Source organism: Mercurialis annua, linkage group LG2, assembly GCF_937616625.2.
Source record: "Mercurialis annua linkage group LG2, ddMerAnnu1.2, whole genome shotgun sequence".
Taxonomy (NCBI): domain Eukaryota; kingdom Viridiplantae; phylum Streptophyta; class Magnoliopsida; order Malpighiales; family Euphorbiaceae; genus Mercurialis; species Mercurialis annua.
The window spans coordinates 17,313,211-17,325,314 of NC_065571.1; the positions used below are offsets into that span (position 1 = coordinate 17,313,211).

The 12,104-nt window shown below is 34.7% G+C and overlaps 2 protein-coding genes across 2 annotated transcripts; both read right to left on the minus strand.

Moving 5' to 3' along the window:
* Positions 1-1,938: 1,938 nt before the first annotated feature.
* On the minus strand, positions 1,939-4,070 carry LOC126669880 (peptide-N4-(N-acetyl-beta-glucosaminyl)asparagine amidase A). Its single transcript, XM_050363516.2, has one exon. The coding sequence runs from the start codon at positions 3,938-3,940 to the stop codon at positions 2,126-2,128; it is 1,815 nt and encodes a 604-aa protein (XP_050219473.1). The 5' UTR covers positions 3,941-4,070; the 3' UTR covers positions 1,939-2,125.
* A 2,924-nt stretch (positions 4,071-6,994) lies between these two features.
* Positions 6,995-10,103, minus strand: LOC126670705 (uncharacterized). The gene is made up of 8 exons (XM_050364515.2): positions 9,706-10,103; positions 9,477-9,617; positions 8,731-8,922; positions 8,548-8,609; positions 8,301-8,458; positions 7,484-7,632; positions 7,258-7,401; positions 6,995-7,175 (listed from the first exon to the last, which is right to left on the minus strand). The coding sequence occupies exons 1-8, from the start codon at positions 10,045-10,047 to the stop codon at positions 6,996-6,998; spliced, it is 1,368 nt and encodes a 455-aa protein (XP_050220472.1). The 5' UTR covers positions 10,048-10,103; the 3' UTR covers position 6,995.
* Between the last annotated feature and the right edge of the window lie 2,001 nt (positions 10,104-12,104).

Sequence of the window (12,104 nt, forward strand, 5' to 3'; positions counted from 1 at the left end):
AGGTCAAAAGGTAACAAAATTGTGAATAAAATCCAGCCTTCTTTGGACTCTTCAAGACACACAACAAATAGAAAAGCCATTACTGGCCATTTGCAGTTAAACACTATTGACTATAATCTTAATTTGCTGGAAAGTTATTAATATGGAAATGATGCATGAAAGATTGCACAAACACTTAATGAAGCTCATTATAATTATGCCATGAAGCTCCACTTAGTTCTCTATTTCAGTACAAGGTATGATTTATTAAGAATTTCTCATGATATAAGTACTGTTCTTAAACTCTCATTTCTTTTATCGGAAAATTCACTCACTCGGTGTACTCTCCTTCACCCTCTTCATTTTCCTTTTCATCATTTCACATCACTCAGGTAAACTTTATCAATTTTTAATCTTTAATCATTAATCACTAATTCTTAATTTAATCACTAATTTCTCATTAACTTACAGCTGTTAATTCAAGTCTGGCCTAGCCTCCTCTCCGGCTCTACCTTTCACAGCCTCCTACCACCGGCTTCATTTTCAAATCTGGAAAATCAAGATCTGTTTCCATTCCACCGTTTTGGTCGGGTCAGAGAACTCACTGCTTTAGAGATTCCTACGGTAAACTTGTTTAACTGTTGATCGCGGCTCCGATAGGCTCGAGTGCGGGGGAAGCGACGCAATTCCGCCGGCGACTTCGTCTGAGTTTACTCTCAATGACACTGAAGGTTTGGATTTCTACGATGTTAGCTTAGTCGGCGGTTATAATCTCCTGATGCCTGTGATTCCAAAGAAAGCTACTAATGAAGGTGCAGTGTTACCGGCTGTTTGACGACCTGAAAGAAAGAAGAAGACGATGTGAAGATTGTGTGTGTTTGGGAAGAAGGAGGGTAATCTTGTCTTATTTCAATACTAAATTAGCTTATTTTATGTTTTAAGGCATTTATGAAAATTATTTTTTTTTATGAGAGATTCCTGCATTTGCTCATTAACTGATGTATTTATGAAAAGAAAGGGGCTATTACGGTGATTTATGTACTTGGCCCTAAAAATCCTACATTGTGAAGGAAACTACTTTTTATTGGGTTTATATAGATGAATTAAACTCTTTAGATTTATACCCCAAAGAGTAGCCGGTTTTGAGAGAGGGCCAGAAGTCAAATCCTTCGTGATTGACCACATGCGTACACCGTCGACCGACGTGATTGGTTCGGTTTGAGCATTTATTATAAAATGTTTTAAAACATTAAGTTATTTAGTAATGTTTTTTTCCTATATTATTTCGTCTTCCTCTTTTTGACGAAACACTTGTTTATTCAGACACAAAAAAGTTGCCAACCAATTTTTCCTTTTCATTCTGAATTCTCTGCGAGAATATTACTGTGACTTTTCCGAACAATATTGAGGGTGTAATCCGAACGTTAATACATAGTGACATATTTCATTGAGTGACTGTTTTATTTTGTGGATGGCGTGATTGATAGACTGCCTTGCACCTCTGAGTAGAGGTGTGAAACATCTTTAAAAAGAAAGTGATCTAGTCCGCGGACTTAGCCAAAATTTCTATTGGTAATTCGTTTCAATTTTTCATAAATTATTTAAAGAAATTAATAATTTATTTCGTGATAGTTTCAACAACTCCAAAAAAAATCGACAAGACAACCGATAGATAAATTTGAAAGTGAACACCAAGAAAATGGGGTTTTGCTATCCATAAATGCCTATTTCTGAAAGGCAACTGGAATTGTCAAAGAATTCTAACCAAGTACTACTTACAACAACTATAGCCATTAACCAAAGTTTAAAATGAAAATGGAAAGCTAGAATGTGCAACTTATAAATTGGATTAGATGACCCCGTGTCACAAGTTCAGGGGCTCGTTGACTCTTTGTTCATAACTCTTCTGTCCACATGAAAGATAACTCCACCTATTTTGGAGCAAATTATTACGAGAAGAAAAGAAAAAGAGAGAATATTTGCAAGGAAATCTTAGTTCAAAAGAAACAAGAGACTAATACGGAATTGCAATATTAATAAAATCTATTGTTACTAACAAGCGGAAACTTTGCAAATCTAGTAAGACGGTATCCCCCAACAAAGCTAGCAAGAAGGATAAAATCATTAAACTCCACGGTTTAGTAATTCAGATGCTTGGAAGTGGCCACCATCTGCTATGTTCAAGATTCAAATGCGGCTGTCCTTTTTTATTGCATTTAAACCCCAATTTATCGTAAAGAATCGTGTAGTTCGAGCTGCTAATGTTCCTGAAATAGCAAGAGTTACTACCGACAAATTTGTAAGCCTGCTGTGTGCTTCCCACTCCACTGATCACCAAGTTGTTCTTGACAAGCATTTTACCCTGTGCTTTCTGCAGATTTTTAAGAGAGCTAGTCCGCGCACCGTCTTTTGACTTCTTCTCATTGAATCCCAATGTCACATTTGTTTCATACAAGGAAGTTCCATTTCCTCGATCAAACAAGTTAGAATACAAGTCAACCTCAAAAAATTTGTGTGATTTGAAAGAATGAACAGAAGATGTAAGCTTTTGAAATGAAACGCTGTCCGTAAAATTAATTGTCTGATTCACAATCTGTAAATTCCCTTCATTACCTAACTCCATCGAGTTGTTGTAACTAAAATGTTGATTGAAACGTGTAGTAATCTTCCCAAACGAGGACTTTACCCATCCAGATGAAGATATAGACCTTCGTGCAGCTGCCAAGAATTTCCCATCCAAATCTGTGAAATTGAACACCACTGAAAAAGCAAGAGGGTTACTCTCACGTTTTAAAACCTTCCCTTCAGTTCTTTCGCTCTTACTGTCCAACCAAAGATGCAAATTCGCATCAACGTACCAAACATTCAACGCATTAGTGACACTAAACCCTAACTTATGAGTCTTTCCATCTAGCATACTCCCTAAAAACGGAGTAATCTCAATATCATACGAAGGCAAATCAAACGAACCAATAGCAGTAATAGGTCTCCACAGGAGAGGATTAACACCGCCCGTAAAAATAACAGTAAAGGGCCAAACAGCACCAACAATGTCTCCATCAAGACTAACTACAACCTCCCGAAAAGGACCATTTCCGGGGGTATCCGTAAGATTATTAGCAGTGATATACTCATTATAGAAATTAGTATTCCAAAATTCATCATTCTCATGAAAAGAAACATAGACCTCTAACACAGCCCTATACACATTTCTAGGAATCACAAATTCCTTCAACTGGGTATCAGTAGAATTCTTAATTTCAAACCACAACCCGTCATTCAACGGCAAGTTTCGCGAAATGGGCAAGATCAAATCAGCCTTAGAATCATGCCCACCATGTAAATTACTCAACTTTTTGCCATCAGCAGGGTAAAAATATAAAGTTAAATTGACATGATAAACACCAGTATAAGTACTATCAACAAGATTACCAAGATAAACAGCAAGCTGTTGAGTCTCATTCTTAACAAACAATGAATGGTACCTGGTTACATCCTTTTGAACAGACCAGAAGATCCCGGTAGCCCGCGGCTCGGCAGAGCAGCTTCTGAGAAGCTCAACGCCACCGAGCCAAACCCCAAAAATACGGTCAAATTGTCTACCTTTGGAAGTGGCATTCCATTCGAGAACAATCTTGGAGAAAGGCTGAGATGGGCAGTGAGAAGGGAGGGTATAATTTGCAAGAACCGGTGATTTGCCGTATGTATAAGCAAAATCATGGCGGAGAACGGTGTGAATGCAGGGTTTTGAAGTGGGTACGTGGATTGGGGCTTTGACTTCGAAGTAAACAGTGGGGGAGGTGGCGGTGGTGGTGGTGGTGGAGAGAGTGGAGATGGGCGGTGGTGACTGAGGGAGGAGGAAATTGCTGGCTTTGTGAAGGTTGTTGTTGGCTGTGGATGGGAATGAGTTGGAGAAGAAGAAGAGGGAGAGGAGGAGGAGAGGGAGACGAGAGGCAGCCATTGTTGATGGTGATCTTGGTTTTGGTGAAAACAATGAGGCAAATTGACTATATAATGCAACAAATTTAATAGCTTAGAGATAACCAACATAATCGAAATTGTTTGATTGTGTTGGAATAATACTCAAATTCTGATAGTGTAGTAGTATTTGGGCGAAAAAAGGCTTAAGGTCTGAAAAACTACCGACCTTTCAATTTTTTTTCAATAGCACCCTCACCTTGTAATTTTTTCAATAGCACCCTATTTTGTATTTTTGGCTTTCAATAGCACTCTAAATTAAAAAAGTTAGATGATTTGATTATTATAAGGATGAAAATTTTCAAAAAAATTAAATTTAAAGGTGAAATCATACTTTTTTCTACTTGGACACTTTTAAACAAGTCCTTTAATTTTAAAAAATTCAAATAAGTCTTTGAAAAATGAGTTTAATTTGATGATTTAGGGTGCTATTGAAAGTCAAAAATACAAAATAGGGTAAAATTGATTGTTTTACAAGGTCGGGGTGCTATTGAAAGTCAAAAATACGAAATAGGGTGTTATTGAAGAAATTACAAGGTGAGGGTGCAATTGAAAAAAAAATGAAAGGTCGGTAGTTTTTCAGACCTTAAGCCGCGAAAAAATTAAAGCTTTTTAGAAATATAGTACAACTAAAATTGCCATTATTTTAAGGACGTGTCATTACATGATAGGCTAGTCTACGGATGACGTGGTGAACTGAGTCTACCTAAGAATCTCTCTTATCTCTTATATTGATCTTGGCTTAATATCTTAAAAAACCCTGACCTTTCATCCCCTTTTCAATCCTAATCCGACGTTGCAAATTTGTCAATTTTATCCTATTTTGCATTTTTTTCATTTTAATTGTACCCTAAAACATAAAATTGACCTTTTTTTATTTGGCAAAAATTCTCTAAATTGACCCTTTTTGCATTAGATTAGCTTTTTATATTAAATTGACCAATTTTTTAAAAAGATTATTGAACTTTTATCAAATAAATAAAGGTCAATTTTATGCTTTAGGGTACAATTGAAATGAAAAAAAATGCAAACTGGGGTAAAATTGACAATTTTGCAACGTCAGGGTAGGATTGAAAAGGGGATGGAAGGTCGGGGTTTTTTAAGACGTTAAGTCATTGATCTTTGATTTTTTAAATTTCAATTATATCTTTATAATTTAATTTTTTTTTTTTAATAAAAAGAACAAAGGGTCAACGCGCCCCCTAAGCTTGTGACACGGGGTCATCTAACCCAATTTATACTTTTTTGAGCAACGAACCCCAAAACTCTTCAATTTTGGGTCGATAACCCCATAATTATATTTTTAAAACGTGTAAAATACAAATCGGAGGCGAGGAATGCAAAATAGTAATTAGATATTTCTCTAATTATTACGATATAATTATTCTAAATTTATTTTTTTAAATAAAAATATAAATTATCGGGTTATTTGACTCAAAAATGAAGATTTTTGGGGTTAGTTGATCAAAAAAGTATAAATTGGGTTAGATGACCCCGTGTCACAAGTTCAGGGGGCGCATTGACCCTTTCTTCTTAATAAAAATGTAGGATGTTTCCCCCCTTCTTCTTCCTTCCTTCTACTTCCCTTCCACCAAATTTCTCCATTTTCTCCCTTCTCTTTCTTCTTCTTTTTTTTCTTTCCCTCCACCGCCGGATTTCTTTGCCGCCAGTGTCGTTATCAACATCTCAGTGTGACTGAGGATCTATTCTCAGACGAGAACAGACCTGTCTCGTCTGAGAACAGACCGTTCTCAAACTAGAACAGGTGACGGAAGTCGCATGTCTGTTTGACCCAAAAACGTTCGAAATGACTCATTTGATATTTCGTGCCAAGTTGAGGGGGTGAATTGATCCTTTGTTCAAAGGTAGTATAAGATTTGTAGTTGAAGTTCTTTTTTCTTTTTCACGTTTTTCGCACTCTTAATAATAAAAAAAAAAAAATTTATTATCACAAATGCTCATTTAGGGCGGAAAAGCAAATAGGCCCTTTATAAATTTTTCATCTCAATTAAGATCCTAACGTTTCAAAAACATAACATATAAATCTCTTTATGTAACAGCGTTAATGAAACACTCCCTACAATTAATTTTTGCCTATGTGAAATATACATGTCATTTTCACGTGGCCAAAAAAGATAAATATTGCTCTTATAGTTCAGTGCGGAAGCAAATAAACCTTCTATGAATTTTCAATTTTAGTTAAATTTATGACGTTTCAAACTCTGTCCATGCAAACTCACTCCTCTGTCTAACATCATTAACAAAATGCTATGTGTCATTACTCTCTACCTACGTGAAATGTCCATGTTTAACATCTCAGATTAAAAAATTTCACATGGCTTTTATTTTTAAAGTTCAAAAACCATTCTATTTTTTAAATACAATTTTAGGGACCTCTTTAGTCAGAAACATATAAAGCACGCAGGGGGCAGAAATAAATTGATCGTACTAAGGAAATATCTGATTAATTTGGTAATGTAGTACTAATTTTTTTATGCTGAACGACCAACGTGTACAAATTTTGAGAACAATTAAATATTTAAGTCAATTTTCAACAATATCAGCTCATGCCACAGACCAATTTCTTTTTCCGCCATGAAGATTAAAAAAAGGACACTGACAACTCAACCTTTGACAATAAGATTAATTTTTATATCAATTCACAAACTATACAAATTCAGAGAACAAATTGATAACTAGAAAAACCAAAAAATATTAACCCATCGCAATAATATTTTTGCCCGGTGAATAAGCATAAATGAAGAAAAAGAAATTGTGTACTAATTAATCAACTGTACAAATTCAGCAAACAAATTGACATTTAAATCAATTTATTTAACAGTATTAGCTCATACCACAACAGTTTTTTTTTTCCACCGTGAATACACAGAAATGGGAAACGAAGGCACCGATAACTATTATAATTTATAATTCCACCTGTCATTTATACATTGTTGCTTTTGATATCATACATCAAATAGAATAAAATAGTATTCAAGAAATTAAAGAATGCATGCCAAGAACCTTCCTCAAAAAATTCAATTAAGAGAGCGATTTAATATTGATAACTGACCAGAGTCTCCATTTAACACGAATACTTCTAGCGGAACATAAGGAGCATCTATCGATGAACCAAACCTATATGTTGGTTGCAGTAATTTACTACCTTTGGCACACGGAATTGTTAGAAGACGTGGGCCAGTCCTCATCTGCCAGACCTGCATGTATCGGCATTTATGTTCATATTTAAGCAATCCGAATGTGAGGCAGCAGGAGCATCAATAATGAAAAGGAATATACCTCGATAATTCCTTTCCGAGGTGCATGAATAGCTAGACAGAGGCAATAATCACTTTTTGATGGTTCATAATAAGATGAACTAGCCCTTGTATTGTCCCGATTAGCTAGCATCTCCATGAAAAAACAGATAGCATCACGATATCCCTGAATCAAAGTCATTTAAAGCGTTAGAGGAAAAAAATAGTAACTTCAAAAGATTTTTAAAATTATGAGCAGTGAGAAAAACCTTCCATAGTCGCACAACTACAAGAGCTTGAGTGTCTAAAAGCAATATACGACCAAGTGAATCTGTTATTGCAGCCAATGTTCCACTCGGTGATAACGTGAGCTTCTCGCCTTTTCTGGGGTAATCCTTTAAACATGTCAAAGGAGAAGCTGCAAAAAATGGCGACAGTAAATCATTCAAGAGGGATTTGAACAGAGATACAAAGATGATTTCTGAAGAGGTTATTTAGGATTCTGAAATTTATAACAGAAGCACACACGATAAAGAGCTATGAACAATCAACATAATTTTAGAGGCGAGTAAATAGGATGGTGAAAGAAACCAGCTAGATGTTCTTTCACTCGCTAATTCTGGTATTAAACTTATTGAAATACGGAACATAGGATGGGTAGCACAAGTGGTTATTGATGGATTATTATCAAGGAAGCCAAGATGAGTACAATGTATGCTTGTCGGAGAAATTACATAAACCATGAAAGTATTCACAGACAACATGCAGATCTACAAACTTATCATTTATTTTATGTGCATACTACATAGTACAGAGGAGTAAGGATAAAATATCAGCAATTAGCACTTTGAATTATCCATCAGTATAAATTGTAAACGACTAATTATGACATTGAGCATACAATTCATTAAGAGGAAATTCAAACACAACAAATTACGACACCGATCAGTTTAAATGTGGCACAAAGTCTTGCAAAGAAAAACTGAAGCAGCCAAGAAATATTATACTTAATGAGCATTTTCATATTCCACCCATCCTACATGAATGTCATAATAAACCACTGAAATTAAAACAAGCAATCCTTACCTTTAGCAAATGACTGAGGCTTTGCTTCTGATTTTTTGGGCGATGCCTTGTCACTCCGCCATATCATTTTGGACAAAGAAGCTATTGTAGAAAATGTTGCAGGCACAACTTTTGACAGAATAGCTCCAACTAAAGACTTACTTCTGTCTTCTGAAAGTCTTTCAATAGATTGAAACAAAACCAAATCAGCTTCATAAAAAAATTAAGTGCTAGTGCAAAGCAGCAGATTGTAAAAATAAAGACAGACCTGTAAGCAGAAATTACAGCATTATCCCCAATAGTGACAGCACAATAGTATCGTTGACTCGACTGTCCAACAATAAAAGCAGCTGAATTCAAATACCAAAAGAATAATTAAAATCACCAGAAGCAATACAACATAAACCTAAATAAACTCAAATAACGAAGAAGAAATGATAAATGTTATCACCTCAATTTCCATTAGAGGAGGAGGCATGATGCCAGTAATAGCAGCATCAGCGCACGAACCATATTTGTTAACATTCCATAACTGGTAAGGCATTCTCTTGTAAGTAATATTCCCTAATCCATTTGTATCCCTATCCGGCTTCTCATCCCAAAACTGAGAACTATTTTCTTGAAGCCAATCTTGCAGCATGTTCTACCATATATATAACCAAAACTTATGTTATCATTTTTTTTTTGAATAAACATCAGACTACATAACTATAGTAATTTAAAGGGTTAATTGCAAAGCAAATCACAAACTTTAGCGTGATTTGCAATTATAACATAAAATTAAAAACTTGGCAAATTTGGGTAGCAACTTTCACTTTTTGGCAAATTGAAACACCATTCGTTTTTCTGATACAAATTAGTTGAGTTGGAAGCCGGAATTTCCACATAGGCTGACACATCGGAAAATAAAGGATGTTTTGATTTGCCAAAAAGTGAGTCCGTACCCGATTTTGTACAATTTTAAAGTCCACGTTGTAATTGCAAATTACACAAAAGTCTGATATAATTTGCAACTTGTTAGCCTAGGATTCAATTACTTAAATCCAACGAGTCAGCATTCATGTCGATTCCGGCTTCCAACTCAGCAATTTTACATTGGAAAAGAAATAGTGTTTCGATTTGCCAAAAAGTGAAAGCGATATCCGAATTTGCCAAGTTCTATCCTAATATAGAAGTGAAGTTCAAAGTAAAAAAAACCTGAAAATCAGAGCCATCAAAACGAGCAATAACACCAGGAATAACAACCGAAATCTCCTCAGAAGAGGATGATGTTTGGTGAGTCAAATCCTTGTTTGTTCCGCGAACTCTTATTTTCAAAATCCGCCCAGGATATACCATCTGATAATATGCAATTTTAACATAACAAAATTAGAAAATCTCAATTTATTCACCAAATTCCAATAAACGAAAAGAAAAACGAAGAGACCTGTTTATGAATCAAATGGGCATCCAAAGAATAAACCAACAGGAACCCACAAGAAGTGCCCACAGCGATCACTCGAATCTCATCAAAAACTAACCACTCGAGCGCGGTGATGGATTCGGATTCGATGGGTGACAAATCGGGGCGGATCTTGATGCGAGGGGCATCATCCCAAGCGGTGATTACTATGACGGAACGATTTGCAAGGGCTATGGAATGGGTGTCGAGAGCGCAATTAAGGTTAGGATTTTCGACCAGCCAGCTTTCCTTTCCGGCTCCAATTTCGGTTAGCTCCTCGCAGGCTATGCAGCCAAGCTCCGTCGTGTGATTTCTCTTTAACGCCATCGTTTTGATCTCTTCGGTTTCGTGCTTTGCTTCAAAGAGGAAGTTTTCACTTTTCAGTGAAGTATTCAGAATGGAAATGATAGTCATAACAATATGAAACGCGTCGTTTTACTTTGGCCGAAGGTATAAAAAAACCCTCATAGTTTTTTAAAAAGTATAAAACTGCCCTTTAATTTATTTTGGATACAAATCGACTCTTTAATTTTATTTTATTTTGAAAAAAAAGACTCTTCCTTCCAAAATTTCTATTAACTACACTGAAAGAACTCGCAAAACCAGAAATTCCGTAAGAATTTCAACTCTTACGCAATTTTGCGTAAAAATTGAAACTTTTCATACGAAAAACTTCACAATTCTGCAATTTTTTTGTTCTTTTTCCAATTCTCAACTCATTTCAAATTAATGGCATTACTAACCCATATACCAGTTCATGGATTTAGATACCCAGCCCGTCCGTTCAGGCCCGTCCTTTTAGGGCCGGGCTTGGATATCAATATTTGGTCCCAAACTCTGTCCGAGCCCAAGCCCACTTTTTTATGGGCGGGCTCGGACTTTTTATATCGTAAAAAATCAACATAAGCCCGACCAAATCCGGCCCGAGTCCAACACTCAAATCCCCTTAATCCATCATCGTCCACTACTTATACCAGTCCTTGAATTGTAATTCTTCATCACATCCTTAATATTTAATAAACTTACCAATTTTATACATATAATTTTTTTTTAACATATTTCACTCTTTTCTTCATTTAAATATCAAAATAATTTAATATTTTATATATTATAATAAAATCATATTTATTTATTAAAATTAATTTAAAATCTTAATTAATTTAATTAAAATTAATTAAACAAGTTTAATTAATTTTAATTAAATTAATTTTTTTTTAATTAATCCTTATTGTATCTCGAGATTTATTATCCGAAATAAAATTCGTTCAAAAAATCTAAACTTTGTAATTCTTCGCTTCAGCTACCGCCTTCTCGTACTCCGACCCGCCACCGGATACACCGACCTTCATCTGGACGAAGCTCATCATCTATGTTTCGTCTAAGACGAAGAAGCTCATCTGAGCTTCGCCTCACACGAAGCTCAGTGTCTCAGCTCTGTCTCAGAGGCAGGTCTCTGTCTGAGACGGAGCTCATTTGAGCTTCGTCAGACGAAGCTCAGCGTCTTAATTTCAATTATATCCTTAAATAAATTAAAATTGTAATAGTTTCAAATTTGACATATTTTATTTGTTTTAGTAATTAATTTTAATCAATTATCTATAAAATTAGTTTAAAAAGATATAGTCATTCAATGATTCTTGGAACCTTAATCTAACTCAAATATAGAAAGAAAATTTGAATTTCAATTGAAGGAAGTTTTGAAGATTTGAAAGCAATATAAAAGACAAAAAAACTTGCAATAATAATATATTGTTTTGTTTCAAAGTCAGTTAACAAGTTAGTTGCGAAAATGAATTTAAGTAGCAAATTTTTTCCTCATAAAAAATTAATATATAAATTAACTTTATAAACAAATTAGTCATGAACTTGTTGATTATAAGCAATTAGTCCCATTATATAAATTAGCTTATAGGTTGAAGGACAAATTATCAATTGAGAAACGGTTAGCTTATAAGTTATGGGGCAAATTGCCAAAATAAAACTAATTGCCGTAATTAGCAAATTTATAAATGATTCGTCTATAAAATTAATTTATGTATTAACTTATAGTTAAAAGGGCAAATTGTTATTTAAAATGTTAGTTTTTTTTGTATGAGTAGAAATGAATAAAAGATCACTTTACCCCCTTAATTTGGCACAAAATATCAAAAACATCAAAATTAGCAAAATCGAATCACTTCTACCTTGAACTTGTCAAAACCGGCTCAAAATCCCCCTATGCTGATGGGATACATTAATTGTAGAGTGAATTTTATAATTATTATAATTTACTCTAATTAACCATAATTAAATTCTACAGAGACCTTTTTTTAAAAAAAAACTCAGCTTTTTTTATTTCCGTTAAGGAGAAGCTGCTGCTCCTCGGTTTGTTCTTGAAGAACAGA